Below are 27,023 nucleotides of genomic sequence, written 5' to 3'. Positions count from 1 at the left end.
TCTTGCAAGTGAACAGAAAGGCTGTTGAGCAAAGCAAGAGCAGAACATGGGCGAAGGCCGTGACCACACCAAGAACCTACGGTTACCCACAGCATTCCTTGCACGTCAGTCGCGACTGAAACGACGTGTAGAGTGTGTCGAGCCACGGGATCGGATAATCTAGGAGAGAGTGTTTCCATACTCTCGACGTGCCGTCTCTCCTCGTCTTCACTAATGTTCCTAGTCGTAATTTGATTTTCCCACGGGGCTGAATACAATCCTTTTATTGGGAAATTCACTTGTTTGGTCAGGTAATACCCGTGACTGAAACAAACACCGCGTTGCCAGAGATGTGGTCACTACTCGTACCTCCCCTTATGGACCGCCAGTACCTCATAGCCATAAGGAAACGGATAGTCCGGAAGGGATATTATTGAGAAAGGTATTACAGGAATGGCGATGCTGGAAATACGGTACTGTTCTACAGTTTGTGCAAATCTCGGTGTCGAGCCGCTTTGATTCGGGCTGAAGAATCAGGACGAGTGATCTACTTGGAAAACGATGTATGGTCCAGTATTCGTGTCCACTTAAATATACTGTCTTTCTCTTTGACACCACCTTCTACTCGTTTACCCTGTTAGGTCCTGCGGAAATGGTTGTACCATACTTCGGTCGGCGCATGCTGAACGCATGCACATGTTGGAAAGAGAACCACCTTCTGCGAAATATCGGACGATCGGCTTTTCTCTAGTTCTTTGCTAAAGTGTGGCGTGAGGGTGGCCGAAACAGCCGTTAGACAAACGAACCTGTTTAATGATGGCTGCTTTCTTATAGTTTCCTCGTGTTTGTGACGGCCCTTCTGCTAGCGGCCCGAGTCATCCCTGAGGCGGGAGTCACTAACTTACGGATGAAAGTTGGCAAATCTCTTCGACCCAGCAGTGCTTTTCCATTTTATCATCCGATTCAGATTCTTTGTTGTGAAAGGGAAACTTTTTTCGGCTGACCATATCCGTGACATACATTCTGCTGGGGTTACTGGCGTTCTGCAGGAGTCGCCGTCGCCAGAGAGGGCGCAGTCTACTCCTAAGCCTCCTGGGAAAGGTAACTTTCGGTTTTCCCTCTTATTTTGTGCATCTTGCTGTCTGTCTATCTTCAGTTGCCTGCCTACAGCCACACCGTGGGACTCGTGGCACTCTAAGGAAAAGTTTTTCTCTGTTCGCACCGAGGAAAATGGAGAGCGCGGGATCGCCAGCTGCAAGGTCCACCGGATCTCGACGACCTGCCTTTCAAGCTCCGTGTCCTTCCGGCGTCCCCCCGCCGCAAATATTTTTACCTGCGGGAAGCATCTGCGCAAGAAACGACCCAAATGGGGATGGCGCGAGTTCTTCACCACATCAGTCGTCTTCCGGCACCAGCTCAGTGGCTGCGAGTTCCTCAGTCTCTTCGTCTTCGCCCTCCTCGTCAAGCTGTCACTCTTCTCTGTCTTCTTCCAACTCTCCCTCTGCCTCGTCTCACTCGTCTCCCCAGTCGAGTTTGTCGCCGACTTCTCCGAATGCAACCTTCACTCTGGCGCCCTCCGCTTCGCTCCCAAGCGGGTCGTCTCCCTTCGCAAAAATGGTTCAACCAGACTCCGCCCCCAACACGAATGCGAGCCCCTTGAGTCCACTTCATTCGCCTGGGCCTCGGCACTTGGACAGCCACATGCGCACCTCTGTCGAAACTGGGGCGCACCCGTTGCCGACGAAGGCTTCTTCGACTTCACTCGCTGCCGTTTCCGCGTTCTCGTCGGGACCGCAGTCAACCCAGGGGGACGCGGACAGCTTTGGTGTAGATCCAGACAATGCCGAGACTTTCGGGGTCTCCGGCACCCAGCCAAAAAGCGAACACGTGCCGCAGGCGCGCGCCTCCACCGGCGAAGGGAGGGCAAAATCTGTGGCGGACAGCAGCGCATGCAGCGCTTCAGAAGACGCCGGGAACGACCGAGGTAGCTGTGCCGCGAGGCGGAACAAGAGAGCGCCAGAGAACCCTCCAGCTTCAGCGCCGGCCGCTAAATCTTTTATCTCAGAAAATGGGTCACGGCTGTCCTCGGGAGGGGAACTTTTGGGTCAGGGTCCTGGTTCCGGCTCTGGGTCTCCCGACATCGATGCAGATCTCACAATCGCTTCAGAGCGTCTGGATGGAGGCCGAACGCGCCTGTGCGACTCACTGGCCGCCGAGCTCGCGCAACAGTTGGAAATGGTTGTTGAAGACACACCGGGACTTTTGGCAACTGTGAGTCAAAACGGCAAGCACAGCAGGGACAGTCTGCCCCTTGAACTTGAAATTGAAGGGCGTCTAGGTGTTCTCGTCGACCTTGATACAGGTTCCCGCCTTCGCCTGCCGTTGTCGTCTCTCACACTCCTCAGTTCGAGCTTTTGCGCTGGAGCCGCCGGACCCGGTGGGGGTCCCCCTGCCTCTGCGGGTCTCCGCTTTGAGGCCGGTGTAAATCAGAATCAATTCGCGTCTCTTCATGAGTTCATTACGGCGACGGTTGTTGGACAACCCACTTCGGGACCGATTCCGTCGGGAGGTGTACATACACCAGGAGGACCTGGTGTCCCAGGACACCTCGTCGACGGCCAGAAACGGGGGTGCGATCAGCGACTGCCTTCGCCCTTGGGAGGTGCAGTGCCGTTCGTGAGTGGAGCGACCGAGGCTGAAGAAGAAGGAGATCTGTTTAGCGACTGGGAGTCACTGATTGATGAATCAAGTGACAATGAGGACGAATACAACGAAACCAAGCCATCGCGTGCCCTCAAGACGCGGCGCAGGAAAGGGCGCCGTGGGCAGCCTGAATGGTGTCCCCACTCTGTCGCAGCGGAGCCACATGAGACAGCTTCGTGGAAGCCTTTACCAGTCGAAACTACCGAGGAAGAGTACCATAATCTGTCATGCCTGACAGACACGGCAATTCGTGTGTCCTATCCGCATCCGAAGCCAACTACGGGGAACCTTCTTCCCACCGCTGCAGTGTGGAAAAGCAATCAGATGACGTGGAACCTTTATGCCGGCCAGGACAGTGAACAGGAATGGGCTGATGACGCTCGAGCAGCGGGAACAGATGACGGCGTGGCTTGGGGCGAAGGAGAGCATCGCCGCTGTCGAGTCGACTGTCGGCTGGCCATCAATCTCGAGCACCACGCCTCCCTGAGAGACGTCGCCCGTGACTTGGAGCGGAAAGCCAAGATTGGAAGCCGCCACATGGGTCAGACCCAGCAAGGCCCTATTATGCGGAGAATCAAGAAACGACAGAGTTTCGTACACCCCTGTGGAGTGCGCATAGATCTCACGGAAGTCTGCATCGACATGGGAGGAGGTGGAAGGGGATCCGGAGGAAAAGGGAGACAACGCGTTTCTTACGAAGTCGAAACTGAGCTGAATGCCACACTCGTCCTTCAGGTCAGTTGCTGGCGTTGCTGAAAGGGCGGGGAAGGTGGGGGAGAGGCGCACCCGCAGAAATGGACTCGGACAGATCAGAGGAGGAGACGAACACCAGAGAACCAGAAGGTGAAATAGTGCCTCGTACACGTGCTGTGCAGCGCGGCTATTTCCGGAACCTTATGCATGCAGTTTCGCTGTCTCTTCTCCGTGAGGGACACGGTGTGGAAATGCTTCTCCCTGGACATTGCTCTTTTTCGTTTCTCATGAAAAAGCCTTCTCGTCGTTTACACGTGATACGATCTGGGGGCTCTGAAGCTTTGCGTCTGGTCCTTTCTCAAGGCATTTCGCAAGGAAGCAATAGAGACAGGATAGACACACGGAAGGCGAAGCAAGCGCCTTAAAGAACAACGTAGAGAGAGAAGATATATGATCGAACCTTTCGCTTTACGGACTCAAGATGGGCCTTGAAACGAGGGATAAGCGTGTACTGCTGGGCACCGGTGTTGGGATTAACAAGAGTGAGGTTGACAGGTTCACCCGCCTTATGCTTTTTGAAACTGCATTAGCACTCGCCGCTGACACTTCAGCGGTGGACGCCCGCTTGAGTTGTATGCGCGTTTCTGGTGTTGCTCAGGCAATTCAGTACAAGCAGGCGACTGGTGACAACTTGCCGCTGCTTTCTCTCTGCGTGTCTTTTCTGACCGTTCTGGAGGACCTGTCTGTCCACCTCAACGCAGTGCTGATGGCTTCCTCGTCCACGTCGGGAATCCTCCCCCACTCCGCAGCTTCCGGTTTCTCAGGAGCAGCCGTGTTAGCAGATGGCCTCGACAGTAGTGAACCACGTTTCGCAGACTTGTCTCGCTGTTTCCCTCCGTCTCCTTCGGTTGCGTTGTTCAAAAGATACCTGTCGCCGTGTTTGCCACTTGTAGGGGACTACGGATTCCGAGCCGTTGCCCCCGCGCTTGCGCGGAAGGGCGAAGAAGAGCTGGAGGACTACCTTTCCAAAATAAATGTCGATGAGCAGTCTCTCTACACAAATGACACAGTGAGTCTCGGGTGGCGGCTAGAAACAGTGTAGCTACCACACTACTCCTTCGTGTCTTCATGAGTTGGCATGTTCTCGTGGGGTCGTGTTCCGAGGATTCAGACCATATCTGAGCACGTCACACCACCAGCATTTCTGGATGGCTTGTTCCCGAGAAATGAAGGAAAAAATAATGGTTGCTCATATATTTTCAGTTGTCGAACACGGTTACCTCGTCTCACATTTCACGTGAAGAAGTATTTTGCTGTTATAACCAGATGAGAGAACCGAGCTTTTGTCACGGATTTGAGGGATTGGTTTCAAGAGCTTGTCGAGCGAGTCATTCGGCAGCACAAACCGCACCAGAAAACAGCGGAAAACTGAGAGCTGCCACGACTGCAAAAGCGTGTGTCTGTCTCTTGTAACGTGTGTCCTGTTGACGTTATCCTCATGCCTCGGTGCGTGATTGCCTCGGCACATTTTGTTGTCCATAGTGCCTTTTGCTGCTCTGTTGGCAATCAGCGGAGGTGCGCTCCAGCACCGATTTAGGTTATAATGCATGCGTGACATTGGGAGTGTCAGCGCCCCCAGGGAAAGTTAACATTTGTACCTCAGCGCCTCTCTACTTGTAACTTTTCTCAGGTGACAATCGTCGGTCCGTGGGTGCCCTGTCTGAACGAGGAAGGCCGCTTGGAATTTGCTGTTCCGGTGGCTAGGCCGAATGTCAGCGTGGATGATCACAGCGACAAGATGGCGAGTTTGGTGGTGTCTGGAAGCTTTGCCTGAGGCTCTCGATGAGTTCCACCGAATGAACACAACACTCGACAGCATCGGCAGCATCGCCTCGTTGTCGCGGCTTAGCCACTAATCCGCATATGTCAGCGGCGTGTCCGGCAGTCCACCAGTGCACCTTCTGGAGGTTTGTTTTATATGCGTGCTCGGGTCGCCCAATGTCTACTCACAAACGTTACTGGAAAAAACGATGGCTCCGCGTCTTCAGGCGAAATGCGGCTCTGAGCCAGTGCACTTCTCAGCTTGCGAGAATGTGACGCACAGTCAAACGAAACACTCAGCGTTCTGCTCTGTTACGGACAGTCAAGGTCAGTTCGTGAACCAGATTTGGAGGGTGGTGTGCCAGATGGCGGCGCATGTGTGTGGAACTCGATGGCGAACGGCCGCGTATTTTTAAGCCTGTGTGCCTAACATGACGGTGAACTGGCAAAGTAGCTTTCGTTTCAAAATCCTGTTTTCAGCAATGAGAACTATAATTGCAAGCCATAATCACCATTGTCGTTGCTTCTGTAACAACAGTCTTTTTTATGGATCATCCGCTCGTCTGTTACCTCAAGCCAAACCGTCGAGGGCCGTGCGTTCACTTTGGATCGATGAGCGACTATACTGAGGTGCAGCCGTCCGCATAAACATCCGAGTGAGTAGTCAGGTTAATTACCGCTATCCACAGAAGAATCTGAGTTTGTCCGGAGAAAAACACAAGCGAATAGCAGCCACCTTGGATACAGCTCTCTAAAGAAGGCAGACACTCGGGCACTTGTCCACAGAGTCCCCCTCGAAACAGATCGGGCGTCCACACCGCATGTGATGGCTCGAATTTCACAAATGAGCGGCTTGATGAATATGCTCGTTGCCAAGTAAACTGAAATGAAACGAGATTTAGAAAACGCTCTCTTTTCCGGCGCCACACCTCAGCCATCATTACCGATGGAGACGGGATGCGACACAGTGCCCAGATGATACGCGATGCAGAAGAAATAAAGTTCAACAATCTTCGGCCAGCCCATAATGGATAAGCGTCTGTTAAAGCACATGTAGACCACACAGATGCAGCGAATGTACGAGTGAAAAACTAAAAACTGCATGACTCTAGGTTGAGATTCGAGCAGCGGGTGGGACTCGGTGTCGTCTGATGACGGACGTGTAATGTCCGCTTCTTCTCTTTTTTGACACAGAACTGCGAAAGCGTACGCGGCCATTCACGTAGACGGTGTTTGAAATAGCCATTTCACTTTCTCGCAGCCTCCCTCTGTTGCTCCCGGATAGTTAAGGGAGACGCGTCTCTCATCCTTTGCATCCGTAAGTCTCTAAAGGGTTATTTTCTGGGTATAACAGGCTTTGAAAAAAAATACAACAATACTTCTGACCAGCTTAAAGGTGCTAGCTTCGATCAGAACGCGGCAACCATAGGAAGGTGGGTTATGTTTCGAACTGCGGTCCTGCCGAAGCCAATTTTATCAGAGGAAAAACGGAATGGTCCTCAGCTGTCACAAACACGACGCGGCTGTAGAAACAGCCTGAGGAATCTGTACGTTGTTTCCCTTGAATTGACAGTGAAAACGTTTCTCTTGTGGGCGCCGCCAGGCATTCGGCACAACTCTCAAAAGTGGGACAAACATGGATGCTGGAGCCAGTGTCCTCACAACAGGCAACACCAAAAAGACTGGTCGCAGCGACCCACCGTCGCCTGAGTAGATTCATTGAGGGATCGCTGGCTGTTTTGCATGCATATGCGTGAGCGTCCATACACTTTTGCGTGCCCGGGGTATCCAGGAACTCATGCTGTGGACTGTATCACATCTGATAGACTTCATTTTCTGCGTTTACCATCAACGATGCAAACGTGTTAGAAGCGAGAACATAACAGCCGTGAGGCATAAAATTCTCGATCGCGGGCTTCAGCAGTCAACCCGTGAGTCAGTCTTGAATTCGTTTGCTCCACTGTTTTCTTCGTCTCTTGACCAACTACCTCTGGACCCGTCTACAGAAATGCGACAAGCCCTCCTTTCCCCAGCTCGCTGCGAGCCTCCAGTGTCCCTCTAGGCTCTCTGCTCTCTGCGTCTTGGTAACGCACTGTTGGCTCTAGAGCTCTCTCGCTTCTATCGCCTCTGAAGATCAAGCGTCACACGATCAAAGGCAACGTTCAGGTAACGGAACATCGACGCCACGACAGCTTTGTAGTCGAGGAGCGGCGTCGTCCTGGCGGTCTGAAGCCCTTCCCCGTCTTCGTTCCCTGGACGGGAGGGAGGTGGCTGCATGCCTACAAGGGGAACCCGCTCAAGGAGATGCCGGACACGATCTTTGCACGCATCGGGACTCAGGGAGCTGCAGTCGAGAGGGACACCGAGAACGCTGCTTTGCCGATGTGCTCGGGCCGCCGCCGCCTCGCCCTTTCTCCCATTCTCTCTTCCGTTCCCTGCTCTCTCTGTACCATCTTCCTCCGGAGGATTTGGCAAGAGCTCAGGGAGCCGCGGAAGCGTCGCGCAGGATCTGCTTGCAGACGAACTGAAACGAGCCAACGTGTGGCGTCTCTTCTTGCTTTTGCTGACGATGCCTTTCCCCGTGGGGCCATCCGCCGTGTGCGTCTCTTCTGAGAACGCGACACGTCTCTCGCGCTGCTGCCGATTTTTCTGCACGCCGTCGTTCTCTGTTCCTTCTTCGCCTCTCTCTCCCGCGTCTCCGTCGCCGCGCTTCAGAATCCCACCTTCTGATGCACGCTCGCCTCCCACCGCAGGGGTCCGACAGGAGTCAGCGCCGAAATCCCCGGAGGTTGCCTGCGAGAACAGTCTCTTCAACGAAGCGAGCTGCTCCTGAACTCCGCTCCCGGTTCCACCGCTTTCCTTCCCACTGGCAGCCTCGCGCCTGGCTTGCGCGAGGTGACCAGACTCGCCATTTGCCCCGCCCCCAAGTTTCTCTCGCCGCAACTCACACGAAGACTCACTCTCGCTGCCGCTCTCTGCGCTAGTCTCTCCATCCTCGCTGCCCGAAGTCTCCTCGCTTTCACTCCCGTCGCTGTCAGAGGCCGAAGCCGAATCGTCAGAGTCGCTCGAACTGGAGCCGCTGCTCTGGCTGGGTGAACTGCTGCCTCGGAGGTCGGTTTCCGCTCGCACCCGTATACGTTTCTCCTTGGCAGCAGCTGCAGTCTTCTCGACTGTGATGATGGGAGGCGCAATCCCGCGTGCAGGCGGCGACGTCTGTAAAAGGTCGGGGTCCTCGATGACCGGCTCGATTCCTTTGTGTGTCTTTCGCAGCCGAGCTAACGCGGCCGCCGGCGCTTCATGCAGAAGGACAGCCTGCCTGAAATGTCGCTCTCGCTCTTCTTCTCGTTCCTTCCGCACGAACGACGGCGCTAGCTCAGCAGACTCCAGCGTCACGAGGCGGCGAACAGAGATCTGCCCCGTCAAGACCTTCTTCCGCAACTCTTGGTTGTTCTCGCGTTTTAGATTCGACAGGAGCTCGAAAAAACGCTGCTTCTGTCTCCGCGAATCCAGAGTTTTATGCTGGGAAACGAACGCCGCATTCACAGCCTTCGCGCATGCTTCGGCCGTCGCGAACAGCAAATCTGGAAGGGTCTTCGACGGTTCTGTGCCGCCTTCGCCCTCCGGCCCGCTTCCCCCAGAACCCCGCCCAGCCCCAGAGTCACTCCCGGGTGAAGTCATCAACCTCTCCGCAACCTCGCCGCCCTCCGCCTTCGCCGAAGCGGCAGCTCCTTCTGCTCCCTTGGTTCCAAAAACTCCGGATGCCTTCGTGGCAGCAAGGGCGTCTGCGCCAGCCTCACCGGGGAGACTCTGCTTCGCTTCTTCCTCCAGCTCTCGAATCCCCAAGCGGAACGCCTCTGTCAGTCGATCAACGCGAGCTTGATTCCCTGCCTGCCAATCGCTAGGCCCTCCGGGGCGAGTAGCCCCAGATCCCGGCCCACTCAGAAGCCCCCCCCCGGCTGAAGAGCGGCGCGACCCGAGCGGCGCGGCTGCCGAGGTCCCTGAAGACTTCCTGCGAGCTGCCGGCCCGCTAGAACTCGAAGTTCCATTTGCTGGTGCGCTCTCCTTCCTCGCCTTTCGCGAGGGAGATGCAGCTTCAGGCGGTTCCGCATCTCCAGCTACGCGGGACGAACGCTTCAGCTTTGCTCGTGGCTCTGCTGCAGCTGCACTACAGCGCCCGCCGCTATCCTCTTCACTGTGTGCGACGAAATCGGCGTCGGAATCCTCGTCCATGTCCGCGTCGCTTGATGCTTCCGCAGCAGCCATGGCGGCGGCCACACGGGCGACTCCACTCGCTGCCTTTCGCCTTTTCCGGCTTGGTTCTGCGTCTTCTTGTCTCGGACCAGATCGCGCTGTGTTTTCACTTCCACTGCCCTCGCCTTGGCTCTTCTCGCCTGTCTCGCCGTACGAAACCTCCGATCGGTCCTTCGGTTGTCCAGTCTCTTCAAAAGCCATCGAGTCTCCAGCGATTTTCTGCGCCGTCGTTTGCTGCGACAACGCGTGCGAAGCCTCGTTCTCTCGTGCCGGTTTTTCGCCTCTCTGGCCTGCGCGCCGCCTGAGACTGTGACCGGCCGGGGGGCCCTCGCCAGCCTCGTCCTCGGTTTCGGCACGGCGCTTCCGGCGGTTCACCACACCTGAGTCTCGAGAAGCCGAGGTCGCTGCAGCTGCCGGCTTTCTCCCCGCACTCTCTTCGCGCCTTTTGCGCCGCTTCCCTGTGCACTTCCAGCACAAAATGATGAAGTCTCCTTCGGCAGGGGTCCGCATCCACACGAAGGGGAGCTGGACCGGACTGAGGACGGAGAGCGGCCGGTCCCCTGTGGAATTGCGGAACTCTTCGAGCAACAGGAGTTTTAGTTGAGGAGGTTGCGGCGTCGCCTTCGCTTCCTCTCGCTGTCGACTCGGGCCAGTCGCCTCGCCAGCGCTATGGGGCCCTGCTGCACTGCCAGGGCCTTCTGGGGGAAGCACCGCAGGATGGTACGAAGCAGAAATCCCAGCGTCCAGTAAGTATCTTCCACCTTCCGCCTGAGAAACTTCCTCCGGATCGGGCCAAACAGGCGGGGCGACGTCGTCTGGCGGGGCAAAGGTGCTCCGGCAGTTGCAACAGAAGAAGTGGCGAACATCCGGGTTTCGCAGAGACGGATACCTACGATACGTCGGCGCTGCGAAGTCTCCGGAGCGTGCATCCGAGAATCCACCCTTGGCCGCAGGCCCTTCTCCCTCGGAGCCAAGATCAATGGCCTGAGCGATCTCGTCACCACCGTGCTCGCTTTTAGTGCCGCTTGACGGCGACCCTGCTACAGCCAGATCCGCAGACAGCGAGCCGCCGCGGGCGGTCGCAGACCGACTGATGCGTTTAAAGCGGAAGACATCCGCCACGAGAGAAGGATGGAAACCCGTCTCGATTTCGTGGCTATGGCGATAGAACAGGACGGAAGGCATGCAGGTCTGTCCGGGGTCGGAGTCCCGCTGAGCCGCGTTGCCAGACTGTCCAGACTTGTCCTTATCTACATCTTCCTCGTCGTCAGCTGTACACCTGACTAGCGGCGGAAAAGCGGCTCGGCGCTTCCACTTTTCATACTTTTCGACTCGGACCTTCGCCTTGATGCTCTGAATCGGGTTTTCGTCACAAAAATTTATGGCTGGGATCACCTCGAAGCGGCTGTATGACTGAAGAGGCAACGCCGGGCACGCCTCCCGCCTGAGGTCGCGCGGATCCCAGCCCCATCGACAAAGGATGCGACCACCGGAACCGCCGTCGGCATCCTCGACGCCACCAGACTTCTCCGAATCGGAGCCGGGAAAGTAGGCGACAATCTGGGCAACCCAGTCGCGTTCGCCGGAGCTCTTCAAGCGAACCCAGTCATGCAAATAGAAGGTCTCGCCTGCCAGTTGAAACAGACAAACTGGAGGCGTCTGAGGGCTCTCACTCGGCTCGAGACGAGCCAGCTCCCGCGGGGAAGGCGGCGACGACGGAGACGGTGGGGGATCCAAAGAAGGTGCACTGAGGTCTTCTACGTCGACCGCCCCAGATTCTGCATTATCCATGAGTTCTGGGTCTACCATCTGTACAGAGGGTGGAAACAGTCTGTCAGCTGCTGCTGAGAGAGGAAGTACGGCACCCGGAAGACCATCGGTACCTCCTGGTAGCGGGCCACACACTCCGCAAGAGGAGTCACAAGTTCTTCAAAAAGAACGCCCACCGGGCCGGTGAAACTGGTAAACGAAGCAAAGTGGCAACCTGAAGACCATCAGACAGAAGAGCGCTTCTGGGTGGCTCAGGCGCGGTGGCGGAGAGCTTGCCAGTGCTGTGCCAAAAGGGCGTTCTCAAAAGCACTCGAGTACTTCATGTATATGTCCGCCAGACATGGCAAGAGTGAAACCTACTTCCAAGGTTGCTACCAGAGGCGCCTGCAGACCAATAGGAGCCAACCGTCGAACGCTTAGTTCGGACACTGGCAAGAAGTAATTCGTCGGAGAATTTCTCTAACTGTTCCTCGACGTCGTCGTCCCCCCCTGTTCCTCTCGATATCATTGCCAAGAAGAGACGCTAGATTGCTTCCTTCTGCAAACCGCTCCACGCACCCTATTGATTCGGTGTGTGGAGCACAGAAAATCCGGTGAAAGCCTTCCCCATGAAAAAGTACGCAGCAATGTGTTGTCATCACACAGTTCGACTCGGTTTCACGCGTGGATGGTTGCATCGACAATTGAAAGTCCCTCTTCGACAATGTCGATATCACTATCGTTCAGAAAACCGTTGGGCCTCAAGTTTTGGGCGTGTGCGACTGCTTTGTCGCAGGTTCACAAGATGAAATTGCTGTTCACGAAGATTGGTTTCTCAGAGCCAGAGAAACGCTGGCATGATCCACTTCCCCTGAGGGGTGAATGCCTTTTGCAGAGGTTCCAGGAAACAAGAGAACGCCGACTATGACGAATGTCAACGGCACCGTTCTTCCAGTATTGCCAGACGTAGTGCTCGCGTCTCCCCTGTTCGCATGTGCGACCACCGCCAGTGACTACAAGAGGTTCTTGCGCCACAGGCAAATGCCATCCGTATTCGCACCGTGGCTCTTCGGTAAAGGCAAAGCAAAACCAGCAAAAAATGAAGACATAATCTTTCTTTCATTCACTGTCTGTGGCTACTTTTCACGCGCCAAACTGGCGGACACCACACCACGTGGACCCAAGCAACTGTCCCACTGCAGACGCCTGGCGTGATCAGACGGGTCGATGACCGCTTCGAAAAGCAGGCCCAGCGTTCCCAAGCACTCAGCTGAACTAGCGTCTTCAGAGTGTCAAGGGCTGCTGTGGTGCCACTGAAACGCGTTGACAGTGAAAATTAGGAAGGCACCCCAATCCAATCACTGTCAATCCAAGTCATTTACTTTTGACGTACGTGTCCTGCGTTGTGCTGGGAACGGGCTCAGCAGCGCAGATGGCAGAAGTCACTGTGCATGCCGTTCGCATGCCGTTGACTGATGACTCTGCTCGGAAACAGAAACGGAGCTGCCTGGTCTCAAAAACGACTGTTTGTCTCGGGCTTGTTGCTTGCATGTGTGTTGCAGTGTATAGACAGCTCATCGATCTGCGGAGCTGGGCATTCTGCTGAGGGCATGCTCTGAGCGTGATTCCTTGTCTAACACTGTTTGTCTTTCTGTGGCTGTTTTCCTCTTGGCGAAGCCCCTATCGATCTTCTTTCCGATGAATACAGGCTGAAACCTCTCTGAATTCTCGCCACCGCTGACACCGGTGGATGTTACATGAAGGGCCGTTTTAGCCGTTACATCCTGAACGAAGCACACCACGTTTTGCTACTTGGCCGCAGTGTCGTCAGCGGCCGCTTTTTTAGTTACCTGTGACAGGCTTACCAAGTAATTTTTTGGCTCTTCACAGGATTCGTGCAGGATCAAAGTGCCATGCTATCCATTCTACCATTTTGTCGTGGCTCAAGACGATTCCTGTTACTGCCATCTATTGCAGCTCTTCCACGCCGTGAGTGTGCTAACGAGCTTCGGGTGCTGAACGTTGGATTCTGACGTCGACGTTGGGTACCGCGGACGATGCACATGACCGATGCCATCTTCTTTCTTCTGGCCTCCTGTCGCGTTCAGGGAATTAGCCATGAGGCCGGTGGGTGTGGTTCCAGCTCCGGGAGGGAAGGAGGAACTCGTACCGAGAAGTTGTAGCAAGGACATTCTGGATCCGTCTGATATCGGCTTGAAAACTTCTTTGTTGGTTGAGGTCCCCGTTGCCTTCGCACACTAGTTGTCACCTTGTCGAAGTCATGAGAAGCTTGAGTCGGTCCACACAGCCGGCCCACTCGGAAACCGCGGACGGCTTGCCACCGTCTCCTGTGCAAGAACAGCTGGTTCTTCTTCAGAAACTCCTGCAGCACCTGCAAGGGCGGCAAAATAAGCTCCAGCTCCAGATGAATCTTATCCAGCAGCTTCAGGCACAGCTCTGTAGGAGGTCTGGCCAGTCTCAAGGGGACAGCAGAGGGAATCTTGCCTGCTCATCAGCGACAGCGGACCTGCACCCGCCTGAATCAAGAACCTCCACTGCATTTTCAACGGCCCCATCCTGGGTCAACGATTTCGTTTCGTTTCAGCCTTTGGCGGGAAGAGAAAGCAGCATTGTTCCCAAGCTGAGCAATAGTTACGCGAGAGATGTGGCAAATGTGGAAGAATCTCACAAAGTCGAAGTGCAACATGAAGCGCGATTTTCACGTGCCTCTCATGATACATGTGCGGCGGCACGGCGTCCACCTTTGCATCTAGACGCAGCCTTGGACTGCTTAGCTCGCCATATCGACACTCCTCTTCGTCCTCTCTTGAGACAGCAGTTCATTGCTGACGTTGTCGCTGTTACAGCTTCGTCAGGCTCGGCGCATGTTCCCATCCTGCAATCTGCTGTGTCAGGACACCCGTCGATTTCTGTACAGGATGTACCAGCCGCAGAGCTTCCAAGTAGCGTTCCAAAGCCACCCTCTTTTTCAACTTTCCTGAATCCGTGTTCCTCCTTTCTTAACCCCCTCGAACCTGTGTCTTCAGAATCGGCAGCCCCGCACCTCGAACAGTCAGCCACACTTACGTCCAGTCCACTTTCATGCTCAGTTCCTTTTCCTGGCGATGTCCGTTTCTTCAAGGAGCCGCCTCTCGTGGCTTCAACTTCTATCCATCGTCATCCGTCAAGATTGTACTCTCGCGCGCAGGTGTGTTCCGCAGAGACCGACGTCAGAGAGAGTCTCACATCCCAGCCTCCGGCTTTGGGCAGAGGGCCCGGAAGGCCTGAAAAAGCGTGTCCGTGGCCCGCTGGAGATTCACAGCATCCTACGTCTCTGTTTGCTGTTCAATCACAAACCGGAGTTGCGTCTGCACCTCAGAGAAGTGCATGCAACCGCTCTGTGGATCTCGGTAATCGCTTCTCAAAGCTTTCGAATGACGAGAGCGTACCCATTGCTCAGGAGACTGGTCCTATGCCATTCCTCCTGAACTCGGAGGAAACGACTTCTCGTTTCTGTTCCTCTTCTGCTTCGCGGGCATCGATATCGAGTGCCTCCGCCATGGCTGCAACCGCTGACCGAACGGGTAGTGGGTCAGGCGAGCCAAAACCAGAGAAGACTACCTCCTACATCTCTCTTCCCATTTCACCAGAGAGCACGTTTTTTTTTTGTTCTACAGGAGTCGCCTCGAAATTTGAAAATGCGCTAGAGGATACTGCGTCATGCTCCACAGCCCACCCTTTTCTTTCTCTTCACTCATGTTCCCTGTCGTCTTCTGAGCCTTCTCTGCAGTCATCAACGGGCCCTGCCTCCTGTCTTTCGGCGTCTGTCCCCTCCTCGACTTCTGGCTCCTGTCCCCTGTCCATGATGCAGTCACCGTCTTCGAATCCCCAGGATGCTGAAACTTCATCAGGAACAGTTGACGCGTCTGACGGGAAAGGATCATCTGACTCATGTCTACCTCCCAGATGTTTGGGTGTTGCTGAACAGCTGATGCCTCATCGCCGGCAACCAAGTAGAAGGTGCAAGCATGAGGCCGCCGTGGACACGACGCTGTGGTGGCAGAAAAGAAAGAAGGTGGCGTTCCGGCCTGCAGCCCACCAGGGATCCACCTCGAATGAATCAGCTGGGCGGGCCAGTGGGGAAGAGGGAAAGAGTCGTTCTGTTGTCGGGAAGGCAATCGGTAAATCAGAGACTTCTGTGGCAAGGCGAGATAAACCCTCTGGCGCGTCTCTCACGAGCGAAGGGGACTCCGACGACTTCAGTGGAATAGACAGCAGGCAGCAGGTGGCAACGCACTCGAAAGAAGCCGCTTCCGCGCATGCAAGTCATTCTTCAAATGCATCTGCATCTAGTAGAGTGGCTGCCGTGTCAGCGTCCAGTGAAGCAGGTACGGTAGCATCCACTGAAGCATTAAGCATGCAAAGAAAAGGAGGGAATGAAGGATGTGAAGGTCTTCCGCGGACTTTGTGCCACATACCTGCGAATGAATCGAAGACTGACACGCTGGGACGAAGTGCGTCGAACTTGGGGAACAAAGGGTCTGATGGACGTCGAGGTTCTGTCGCCGAGGCTCCAGAGGCTCTAGGCGTTGAGCACGTTTTAAGCCTTGCACACGCAGGAGGCGAGACAGGGGCGATGTTACTGGGCCTGCCATTGTCACGTGGACCAGATTTTCAGGTCGACGAAGAGGTGCTGCTGGCCAGGGAGGGCTTCGCCGATTCCGTGCGTTCGGCGGAATGCCGGAGTGAAGCATCCGAGAGAGAATGTGCCGTCATGCTCGAGCAACTATTTCAAGGCGCTTCGGCATCAGCGGGGGCGCAGACGGCGGGAAGCGATGCCGAGGGAGTGTCAGCGAATTCGGCGAAGCGAAGACGCCCTTGGAGAGGAGAGAAGACACAGAAAGGCGGGAAGCACAACGCGGAGGAAACGGTTGAGGCGAGCGGAAGACGATCGTGCAAAAGGGCACGCAGTTCTTTTGTGAGCAAGACGCGTTCAGTACCTGCAACTGAATCGCAAGCTGGGGCGGCTTCGCCTTCCGCACGTGGAGAACCTGGCAAGGAGCAGAGACTCATAACGGAAGAGACACAAGACATCAGCCTACCGAACCACTTGGAAGAAGCAGACGAAGATGCCGACGAGTTTCTCACTTTCATCGGGTCGCCCTCGTCGCGTCGGGCCGGCCGTGGACGGTCGCCTCGTTGGATCGTATCTCACCCCAGTCCCCGCTGTCCAGCTGCGCATGTGGTGCCTCACTGGATACCTAATGAATGCAAGCCGATCGCGCGCATCTGCAGGGGCGGACCCTCTCCTCTGTCTGATTCGCCTTGTTCATTGTCTTCCCTTCGACCCCCGCGTCTGCATCATGCTGGCTTCTCAAGGCCTCGCCGTCGCGGTCGTGGCAGCTGTACCCGTTTTCAAAGTCTTCACAACTGCCGCTCGCCTCCTGTCCCCTCCACATGCGATTCGGGTGGTCCGTCTTTCTTCTTCAACAGTAAACCCTCCTTTGCTTCCTCTTTTTGTCCTCTCTCGGCTTCCTGTGCCTCTTCGTTCTCTTATGTCTCGTCACCGGCGTTGTCGCCTGCGTCATTGTCTACGTCTTCCCCTTGCTCTCCTTCCTCTTCGCCATCCTTCTTGTCTTTTGGGCCGGCGCTGTATTCCGCATCCTGCTCCTCGGAGCTGATAGCTCGCAGTGCGGAAAGACAGAGCGCGAGACTCGCCGCTGCCGACGGCTTAGACGTCTCCGCAACCTTCCAAGGAAGAAGAGAGGCTGTTGCAGAAAACACATGCTCACAACAGGGTCACCCGTTTTCTCTGAGCAGAGCCAGAGGCCGGTCCCGCAGTGCCGAGAGTTCCAGCAGTCGCCAGCGGCGAAACCATTTACCGCAAGGAGGCGGACAAGGGATCCACTGCTCACGTAGGCGCAGCCAGGAGGCCCAGGCTGGTGAAGTCATGGGTCCGAGCTGCAGTCCTTTCTCCGTTCAAGGTTCGTCTTTCAACTCAGCCTCCCTCGCCTTCAACGCTGCGGTGGCATCTTCGCCTGCGACTCACACTCCCATCCGGAGTGGCGACGAAGCCCCCTCGTCCTTAAATGGCGACAAGGCATTTTGTGGGGAAGTATGTCCGGCATCTGAGGCATCTGGGTCTCGAGGTTCAGGCCGTTTTGAAGCTGCATGTGACGCTACAGCCCCAGCTAATGACGCGCAGCGTAAGGGCGGATTGAGGCCCGCATGCGCCAGGGGTGTGGGGGAGGTGTCTCCTCGTACAGAAGAAAAGGAGGAGACTACAAGGAGACTCCAAGACCTCCACGTGTATCCTTCCCTCTCCTCCACCTTGAATCCTTGTTCTCCTGCTCCTTTGGTTTCATCGCGGTCGCCGTCCTTTTCTGCAACCACTTCACCTCCACTGAATCCTCATTTCAAACTTTCTCCGTCTCAAATTGACTCAGATCGCCTCTCTTGCCGTCGGCCGCTGTGTTCGCAGCCTGCGCGGAAGGATGCGCTAGTATCCGGAGAGTCTACATGCGAGGCATTGGCGGAGTCGGAGGGAGGGGCACCAAGGCCCGCCAGCGGCCAAGACTCCGGAGACAGCCGGCCGGGGCCAGCGGCAGCGTGTTGCATAGAAGAGGCAGTTCCTGTGAGGATGCCTGTGTCTCGGGAGTCGACTAGCGGAATGGACTTGGTCGGCTCGCTCATGGGCGCGACAAAGGAGGCGTCTCTGACCTTTGATGTTGGGGCGCAGGAGCGGCAACAGACAGCAGACACGGAGACAGAACTCGCCTGGAGCGTCCCCGGCGTCGGAGCAGGAGAGAAGTTAGGAACGGAGAACGAAGGGCACAACAAGGAAGGGATCCGGGACGAATCACAGAGCACTCGAGCCGTTTCCAAAACAGAAGCGGTGCCGTTAAGATCCAGCTCCAGGTGCAGAAGCATATCGTCTCTCGCATGTGTGGGAAAGGCGGAGAGAGAAGGAAAAAGCCGCGACCAGGAAGCACAGCGTGAAGCAGCGCAGGGGGACCGGACTGACGATCGAGACGCGGAGAAGGGAAACGGGAAAGGGAGAAGCAATAAGGGAGGAGAGGCGTGCGAAGTAGAGATTCTAGCGAGTGCGCTGGTTCCTTCCTCGGTGTGTTCGCGTCTGGCCCTCCAACAGACAAAGACAAAGACGGAGGGAGACAAACCATCGCTTGCGAGATCGGAACCGCTGACAACGGGCTCTGGGCGAGCGAAAGAGAGCTCGAAGGAGAGTCAAACGGAGAAAGAGAAGGCAGGGCAGCGACCAGAGAAGACAACACGGAGAAGGAAGAAAAGTTTGGACCAGGGCGAGGGCATAACGAACAGGACGAAGAGTGGAGAAAGTGGCAAGTCGAAGACTGTTGGAAGCGAACCTGACAAGGCATGGAAATCCGAAGATCAGACAGCGAACGTAACGACCGGTTCAAACGTAACGTTTACTGAGGCGTCCACTGGCAGGTGTGAGACAGCACGAAAGTGTCACACGCAAGCAGTGATGGATGCCTTCTGTAATCCAGGCGCCGATTGTGTTTCTTTTTCTCCCTCTGTGCATGTATTGTCTTCTCCCTTCTCGCTATCCTCACGTGCTCAATTTCCTTCTGGCACCGAGCCTGTCGCATGCGTACGCTTTGCTGGCTCAGACGTCAAAGGGCGAAGGGGACTCTCTAATGCCCTTGCAGGGTCACAAGACCCGCCCGGGAGGCCCGGCGGTCCCTCGGGACCTAGGAGCGAGAATGAGCCTGCAACGGGGCCTCAGGAGCCTGCAGGGGTGCGTGGAGCCTCAGAGGAAGTGTCTCGAATGAGGTGCTCATGGGCCTCCAAAGATGAGGGAGATGATGTTGACTTCGCTGCGCGAAAGATGGTGGAGGAGAAGGAAGACAGAGGCGATACGGGAGACACCGGCGGAGACACCCGCGGTGGTAGGGGCCGTGAGGAGGACCTGAAGCAGGGTGCGGAGAGAGGCCGCGGAATTCGCAGCGGAGGCACAACCGACGATGGCGACACCCGAACGGGGACTGTCAAGAGGGGGCACATTGAGAGAGGTGACAGCTGCGAGAGCAAAAATTGGTCTGAAGGTGTGAAGATGATCCCGGCGATGAAGGAAAGGAACGAGCTGGGAGTAGCAGGAAGCGGCGAAGAGGAATCCACTTCCGATGCCGGGGAAGCGATAACGCGGTTAGTGGAGAGTAAGACACAGCAAACCGAGGAAGAAGGGAGAGGCGAATGGAGCTTACAGGGCGTCCACGAGACGACAGAGGGGGAGCCGATCAATGCAAGGGGGGTCCGCGACGAGCCGGGAGGCCGAGAAAGCCGAGCGGGCTCTTGGATTGATGAGAAGAAGGCGTCAAATGTTGAGAAGAGAATCGAGGGACAAGGCGGTAAAGAGAAAAGCGAGGCGAGAGAGGGTCACGGCGGTTCGCAGGTAAAGAACTCAAGGAGGAAACACACACCTGAAACGAGTCAAGCTGGAACCGACGCCTCAAGCCTTCCGACAGGCAGACAGGAGAAGACGCCGGATTGTGTTGGAGGCGACGTCGAATTGAAGGGCCACAGCGGCGAACGAACAGCTCAGGGCGACGCAGAAGAGTCCCAGATGAGACAGGCAGACGAAGCTGAACAGAGGTGCCGGAGAGCATCCCTCGTCCCGGAAGACGATAACCAGAAGGCTAGGAAGGCGCGGCAACGTGAAGGGAGAGGAAACCGCAAGAAGCGCAAGACGGACTGCGAGGAAGTCGATGAAATTCCTCTCCACGTGATTCACGATGAAGACGACATCGCTGAACTGCACGTGGACTTGATTAAGCGCGAAAGGGAACGCGAAACCGAGTCGCGCGACAGAACAGCGAAGGAGGAAGCCAACCACGTGTCTTTCGTAAAAGAAGTGATGGTCGTTGAACAGGAGCTCTCGCTACCCCCGGTCCCCGCGAGTCCCCCTGTGACGCGCTGCCGCCGTACGCCACCGTTGCTGTCGGGGGAAGAGAGAAGAAAGCGTTCTGCGACGCACCTAGACGCGACGTTTGCGAGTTTCTGCAGACCGACCACTGGAAAAGAGGCCTCAAATTCTCTCTGTGCCTCCGCAAAAGCCAAGGCTCCACGCATGAGTCAGTTGTACCGGGGGTCGATTCTGTCGAGCCCGCTAACGGGTCCAGGACAAGCGCCGCCATCGTGTGAGAAACCTTTAGGGTGGGGTGCCTTTCCTCGCCCCAGGATTCCCGACGGCGTCGCCCTCAAGGGGCACGCGGCAGAGACAGTCGTCTCCGAGCCTGTGACCGGCCTCGCGCCGAAGGGACAGCCTGGGGGACGCGGGGAGCCGGCCGGGGCCGAGCTCCGCGGGGAGATCAAGGGACGGGTGGGTCGAGGCGACGAAATCTCGGAGGAAAAAGTGTCTCGACCTCAGCGGGGATCGCCTGCCGCGGCCGCCCTGTGTCCCTTGCACGGGGCGCGAGATCTGGGTTTGCTCGACTACCGCTCTGTGGGGAGCCTGGGGACAACGTCCCGCCGCCTCAGCCGAGCGACGGTGTCTCTGGCGACGGGGCAAGGCAATACAAGGGCCGCTGGCGTGGTTGGAGGTGAAGGAGCAACTGCCGAGACAGACCGAGATTCGAGCGCCCGACGAGGAGGTGCTCGCGGAAGCGGCCGCTGCCCCTGCTGCTTGAAGATCGTCAACCTTTTCAGGTGGGAGCGGTGGATGATGAGACAGACGACGGGTTTGCTTCGGGCATTTCGTCTTGGGTTAGAGCTAGCCGGCCTGTGGCAATGCCGTTTGTACTTTGTTCAAACAGAAGAAAGGTTGTTCTCCCATTTCACCAATCCATAGCCAAAAAAGGGATGTATTTTTGGCATTTGCTACGGTTTCCTAGATTCATTTTCTTCTCCATGAAACTGGATTCCTTGTGCTTTGGCCTCCCACGACCGATGCATGGGTCCCGCAGAACCGCACATCCGGTGTTTTAGCTTTCCCTTCTAAACACGCGAGCTGATTCTGGTGTTAGTGTCCCCGCAGGGAGTTGCATTTCCTTTTTCCGCATCTCGAGGTTGTCTCTCTCTCGTAGTAGCTGTCTTCCACTGTCCTTTCCTCCACTCCCATGCCGCGCGTGCAGCTCCCGAAATTCAGATATCAACTGAAGCTAGAATCTCTGTTTCACGTTATAAAACGGCATAGCTGTAAATATAAGACTCCTCAAGTTAAACTAACGAATCAAGTGGGTAGAAACAAATTGTACAAGGATCAGTTGTGTCCATTTGTGCATGCATGTTGATATTCGGTTATACATCTCAGACGCCTCTTGAGAGAGCCTTCTTTCTGTTCCTCAGACTTTAGTGGAGAGGTTGTTGGCCCAGAAACTGCATCCTAATTTTGAAGTTGGGACCTGCTTTTTCCTGGTTGTCTCTCCCTTTCTAGGCAATTCTCTTTCGTGCGACGTCTGCTCGGCGGCTCTCACCCGCTCGGCCCTTTCACCCTGTCTCCGCCGTCGAGAGTGTCTACTTCTACTCGTCGCGGAAGCGCTTCCAGTGCTGCACGAGGAGCGGCGCCCGGGGCTGCGAGGCCCAGTCTCGTCCGGCGCGGCACTCTGCTGCAAGTTCAGTGGCGATTCGAGGACGGCGCGAGAGGCAGCAGGTGCCGAGTGTCGAAGGTGTCGCTTTCTGGCAAGGATCCAATGGTCGGGACTTATTTTCTGAGGCCCGAACTGGGCGGGGCTGCTCCAGCGACGTGGGGGCGTCCAGACCCCGGCGCACCTCGCCCTTGCCGGGAGCCTGGCTGCGACGGAGACACCGCGCAAACGCGGACAACCCAGGGGACTGAACGAATGACGCAGAGCCCGGAGGATAGAACCGCGTCTTCGCCGGCCTCGTTCTTCGCTCCCTTCGCCTCCAAGAAGACAGGCGAGACGCTGGGGGAGAAGGCGATAGACAGAGCAAGTGGCAATGGGGGGAGTGTGGACTCAAGAGGCGGCGGGGGACAGGGAGGAAGAGAAGGAGCCACAGGCGGGGAAGTGGAGACTCCTTCCGGCGCGAAGCCTGTGGCCAAACTCGCCAACATGGTTGCCGGGTGGAGTGGCACCTTCACCTGCCTGGAGGGTCACGTCTTCGATCGAAGCTACGAGGAACTGGAACGCGGGAAGTGGTGAGTCCGAGTGATTCCTCTTTAAGGGAGAAAGTGAGTTGTGTGGAGCCAGAAGAGGCTTTGAAACAGCGTGTGCACTCTTGACATGCGACTTGCTGAACTCTTCTGCTTTGTGGGTTTTTGTCGCAGGTGCCCGGTCTGCAGTGCAGCTGCCCTCCTGACCTCAGCGGCAAAGAGAAGCGCCATGCGACACGATCGACAGGTACAGAGGAAGGCGCGGAAAGATCATCCAGGAGGAAAGTTCGGTTTCAGGGTTTCATCTATCTCTCTTTGCCAGGATTGTGTCATCACGATTCCACATTGTCTGGCACAGACTATCAAACAGAATACTTCTCCACTGAGATGAATAACCCACGCCGGAACTGCGTTAATATCGCTGTGTTATGCTTCCATCGCAAAGCGCTGAGACTGCGAAGTTGCCCCTGAATGCCTCGTTTCTTTCCCTAGCTGTCGATCTCCCGTTCGCCTTTGGCGTCTGCGTCACGCGAGTGTTGTGTTTTCTCATGGTATGGCCAGTGGAGATGCTGCTGCCGTTTCCAGGTTGAAGAGAAGTTTCGAGAAAGACAACAAAAGCTAATTCAAGAGGCTCGGCAGCAGTTCGCCGCGACGGCTGCCGGCATTTCAGGCTCTGCTGGTGAGGTACAATGACGTCGCGACTGCGGAGAAAATTGTTCTTTCTGTCAGGCAGGCGGATCGTCCTCCCTCCGCCTGCCCGCGGCGTCTCGTCTGTCTGGGAACGGGTTTGTTTCGTTTCTATTATTCTTGTTTCTGTCGGTCGATGGGGGCGACTCTCTTCGACCAAGAAACTTCTCGGGTCGCGGCACATAACTGACGCCTCGCGAAGAACGCAATTCTAAACACAAGAATTCGATTGGGGCAAAAGATATCCACATGTAGTTGCTGAGGCTGCTTAACGAGACAGTGCAGAATGGAAAGGTGCGGCACCTCGGTTCTGATCTTCTGTTTGATTTCGAATGTACAACAGGTGTAGTTACGGGGCAACGCAAATGTGGATGCTGCACTTCAAGAATGCAACAGAAAGCGTTTTCTTTGGTTGCAGACGCTCTCGGTGATGGGAAAGATGAACAATGTAACTTCACGTTTGAACCGGGTCTTCAATACCTTCCGTCGATCTTCTTTTGTGTTCAAATGCCCTCTAGGAACAGCTGGCAACACCGCGCGTGTCGTCCCTCCATGCATGGCTAAAAAAAAGCATTCTTCGGGATCGGTTCCGACCGCGCCCGGACAGGGCCCGGCGACAGGTCCTGTTGGCTCGGGAGACGCGCCGCCGAAACGGAACGTGGATCGGTTCCGTGCTCCTTTTGCTGAATTCGACCACGGCATGCAAGGTGAAAGACTTCTCAGTTCGTGGGATGCTTCTCCGCCCTTCAGCTGTTTCTCATGCGGGCGCATGACGTCATCAGTCCGGTGATGGTGGTAGAGACGAGGGTCAACTCCTCACTTTCATGGTTTGTGAATGACTTCGTTTGGAGAACTGTTTTTTCGTTGGCGTGCATTGCAGTGGTGGGTGGGACTCGCGATAGTTCGCCCTGAAATTACGCACAAAGGAAAACTTGTCCCCGTTTTTCTGCTTTCTTCTCCACTTGCTGCAGAACAGCTGAGACGTCAGGCCCAGGAAGATGTCCGCCTCTACTCGTCCTGTGGACCTGGTCAAAACGGCTCCAAGAAGGAGGCTGATGGCCCTGAAAGGCCTTCCGGCCCTTACATCCCGCAGAACAATCCCCCTGTCTCCGCGGCAGCAGCCGCGACAGCGGCGGCCTTTGCCGCGCGGGCGGCTGGAGGCGCGACTGCAGTCGGAGGCTCGAGCGCTGGAGGCGTGGGAGGGCGAGAGGGTGGAAACAGCTCTGCGGGCCGACAGGGTGTGGCGGGGCAAAACCCTGAGGTTGTCCCAGGGTCACCGAAAGCAGAGACAACAGCAGGGCAGCGATCTCTTCATGCTTCGAAAGAGGATCAACACGGAGCCCGAGGAGACACGAAGACAGCGGGGAAGCCACTGACGGAGGCACAGGCGCTAGCTGTTCGGCGGGTGTTGGCTTGCAAACAGACGAGTGCATGGAGCATTCTTCAGGTAAGAAAACGGCACGGAATGTGGAGACATCTCATTCGAATTTCAGCTGGGTTGTTCCTGGCGGGAGTCTGACACACTCGTGGCCATGAACAATCGTTCTGAGGTATGTACAGTATTGCAATCGTAGATACCTCATCTGGATGTGGTTCGAATGCGGACTCTTTCACAGCCTTCGAAACCAATGTCTCCAACCATGTGAGTTCTCTTGCGTATTTCCTGTATTCATCGAGCATGTTCAACCCGCGCGTTAACTATTTCGACGCCACCGCCACTTTCTTGTTGCTGCAAACTTAAATTCTGCACTGGACGCGCGATCGGCTTCCCGTGCTTTGTTTCTCTCTCGTAGTCAGTGGGAAGAAACGAATACTCGGGACAGCGTGGCGCTCTCTTCGTCTTGGTCACTCTAGTGGACTGGCCAGTGACGTGTCTCGGTGCATTCGTCTTCGTAGCGGCCACCTTCTCCTGTAGTCGCAGACACTCACAACTCTTTCCTGCGTCATTGTTCTCTGGTGTTTTTTCGGTTAGAGAATGAAAGAAATCGCATGCCTTTTTTCGTTTTCAGATTGCGCGACCGTCGAGAGATACTTCACCGCAGTCGCTGCGTAGCCAGGCCCGTGCAGCCTTCCGGCAGCTTGCGCTCCTCGTCCATCCAGACAAAAACCCTCATCCTCGAGTAGGTGGAAACAACGGACCTGCAACAGGGTTCTCTGATGACCTTGCATATCAGCACAGCACAGCATCTGTGTACGTTTTTGTCTTCACTGACAGATTACTGTGCACACATATATGCGTATACATGTACCTGTATATGTATATAGCTGTAAGGGTTCGTGTTGAAGAGCCGTGACTGAGACGACAGAAGGCACGATTTTGGTTTGTCAAGTTTGTTCCCTTGTCTGCCGGTTTCTTCACGCCTATGATGCGTGTCACCTGGGCATCGTAGGGAAGGAGCCCACTTCAGTGTCCTTGGTAAGCTCGAACGTCTTGTGAAAAAACGAGACTTCTGTGTGCGGCGAAACACCAGTTGCGCAGTGGAACATGGGGAAGAATCTGAGGTACTGTGGCTCACCGTCTATTGTGTGGGCTTGCCTCCCTTTGTCTCGAAACGTGTTCTGTCTTTTGCAGGCGGCAGAAGCGATGCATTTGGTCACGGGGGCGTTTCAGCAGCTCATTGGTCACCGATGACGAGGCCCAAGTGGATCGGCTTTTTTTTACTTCCTTCTCTCACTCTATTTCTGAGAAATCGAGATCAATATCGCTTTCTTTTCAACCTCTTTTCGCTATGCTTGGGAGGTCTGCATGCTCCAGTGCGAAGCATTTGAGAGTAGTTTTCTTTCCTGTAGCCGCCTTCGTCTTCTGCGAGTTCTGAAGCTTTTTCTGTGCTTCTCTTTTTCCTTCATTCGCTAGTTGCGCATTTTCTGTCTGTCGAAACCCCTGCCGGCTTATACCCGAATGCAGATGCGGCCGGGGTGAGCTTTGCTTCTCTCACTTCTCTCCTCACCGAGTGGTGGTTAGGATGAACAGTGTGTCACTGTCGTGATTTGTTCATTTACTTAACGCCGCAGGTGCGTACATGTGCCGACGCATGTGTATGCATGTGTGTTTGTATGTATATTTGTGGGTAACCGCATACGTGCCACATCAGGTATTTTTCAGTGTCGCGTGCGGTGTCAGTATTTGACTTCGGTTAATATGGTTTAGAGAGCAGGAGCTGTGATGAACAGGGAAAGCCGATATATGCGATGAACTCAAGTATGGAGGCAACTGTGTATCTCCAAGTGTGTTTACTTCTCCAGATGTTCAATGTTCTTTCTCTCCAGTGGCACGCACGTTTTTTAGGGAACTCAGACAGATCGCTGTTCGGCGGGGCGCCGCCCACTTCTGAGCCATTTTGAAGCTTTGATGTTTTGTGAGAACTCTGGTTTCCAAATGTTTTTCTTCCGACTGTCTCCACAGCGCACGAAGCTCCTTGAATGTTTCTTCATCTGTGCACAATAGGCTTTCTTTTCTGTCTGCACTTGTGAACTCGGGAATTCTGCTTGAGGCTGACACCGCAACCCTGCTATCCGCGTCTCACTCGTGAGGCACGTTACGCATACAGGTCACTAGCCGTATGCTCTATTGGTACTTTGTAGGTCTACCGCGGGGATTAGAAGAGGAATCCTCCAGCACTGTTCTGAGTTATCTTCTAGAATAACCTAATCGAGAGACGCCAGCGTCCTGATATGTATATATATATATATATATATATATATATATATTGCAACTATTTCTTACGCACGCACATGTTCATGCACTCCTGTCTGAGGGATCACAATGTGCCGGAGAGGCTCTGCTTTTCGGCTTCATGCACGCACAAAACGGTGGACAGATGCGCAACTCACCAAATTCCACCAATAAAGACTTTAGAAAGACCTGCCCTGTTAAGCTTGCTGCCGTGAGCACCATTCATCGTTGGGATAGTTCCTGGTCAGAAGGGACGTGCGACTCACGCACCCTAGGAGGTAGCCATCGAAACTGTGGGGTTGTTCAACGAAGTGAAACGATGTTCTCTTTCCTGCTGCAGTGGACTTCTGACGCAAGCACTCGCAGTCACACGCA

The 27,023-nt window shown here is 55.4% G+C and overlaps 3 protein-coding genes across 3 annotated transcripts; 2 read left to right on the top strand and 1 right to left on the bottom strand.

The window, feature by feature from the left end:
- Positions 1-759: 759 nt before the first annotated feature.
- On the top strand, positions 760-6,515 carry TGME49_224650 (mRNA capping enzyme, beta chain protein). Its single transcript, XM_018780056.1, has 3 exons — positions 760-3,417; positions 4,034-4,444; positions 5,066-6,515. The coding sequence occupies exons 1-3, from the start codon at positions 1,210-1,212 to the stop codon at positions 5,207-5,209; spliced, it is 2,763 nt and encodes a 920-aa protein (XP_018635950.1). The 5' UTR covers positions 760-1,209; the 3' UTR covers positions 5,210-6,515.
- On the bottom strand, positions 5,854-12,291 carry TGME49_224660 (transcription factor s-ii (tfiis), central domain-containing protein). Its single transcript, XM_002366099.2, has one exon. The coding sequence runs from the start codon at positions 11,254-11,256 to the stop codon at positions 7,315-7,317; it is 3,942 nt and encodes a 1,313-aa protein (XP_002366140.1). The 5' UTR covers positions 11,257-12,291; the 3' UTR covers positions 5,854-7,314.
- Positions 12,292-12,593: 302 nt separating this feature from the next.
- Positions 12,594-26,363, top strand: TGME49_224670 (DnaJ domain-containing protein). The gene is made up of 8 exons (XM_018780057.1): positions 12,594-20,883; positions 21,611-22,333; positions 22,463-22,535; positions 22,874-22,967; positions 23,494-23,682; positions 23,947-24,422; positions 24,985-25,095; positions 25,548-26,363. The coding sequence occupies exons 1-8, from the start codon at positions 13,478-13,480 to the stop codon at positions 25,605-25,607; spliced, it is 9,132 nt and encodes a 3,043-aa protein (XP_018635951.1). The 5' UTR covers positions 12,594-13,477; the 3' UTR covers positions 25,608-26,363.
- The last annotated feature ends 660 nt before the right edge of the window (positions 26,364-27,023 follow it).

This window comes from Toxoplasma gondii, chromosome X, assembly GCF_000006565.2.
Source record: "Toxoplasma gondii ME49 chromosome X, whole genome shotgun sequence".
Taxonomy (NCBI): domain Eukaryota; phylum Apicomplexa; class Conoidasida; order Eucoccidiorida; family Sarcocystidae; genus Toxoplasma; species Toxoplasma gondii.
This window is presented reverse-complemented; position numbering and strand designations above follow the sequence as displayed.

Bases quoted from the DNA above. Each gene is read 5' to 3' on its own strand.
- TGME49_224660 (XM_002366099.2), bottom strand. From the start codon at position 11,256: ATGGTAGACCCAGAACTCATGGATAATGCAGAATCTGGGGCGGTCGAC.
- TGME49_224670 (XM_018780057.1), top strand. From the start codon at position 13,478: ATGAGAAGCTTGAGTCGGTCCACACAGCCGGCCCACTCGGAAACCGCG. The intron at 22,968-23,493 runs GTGAGGTACAAT...AATGCCCTCTAG, and splicing joins CGGCATTTCAGGCTCTGCTG to GAACAGCTGGCAACACCGCG. The intron at 23,683-23,946 runs GTGAAAGACTTC...CACTTGCTGCAG, and splicing joins ATTCGACCACGGCATGCAAG to AACAGCTGAGACGTCAGGCC.
- TGME49_224650 (XM_018780056.1), top strand. From the start codon at position 1,210: ATGGAGAGCGCGGGATCGCCAGCTGCAAGGTCCACCGGATCTCGACGA. The intron at 3,418-4,033 runs GTCAGTTGCTGG...GGTGTTGCTCAG, and splicing joins ATGCCACACTCGTCCTTCAG to GCAATTCAGTACAAGCAGGC. The intron at 4,445-5,065 runs GTGAGTCTCGGG...AACTTTTCTCAG, and splicing joins CTCTCTACACAAATGACACA to GTGACAATCGTCGGTCCGTG.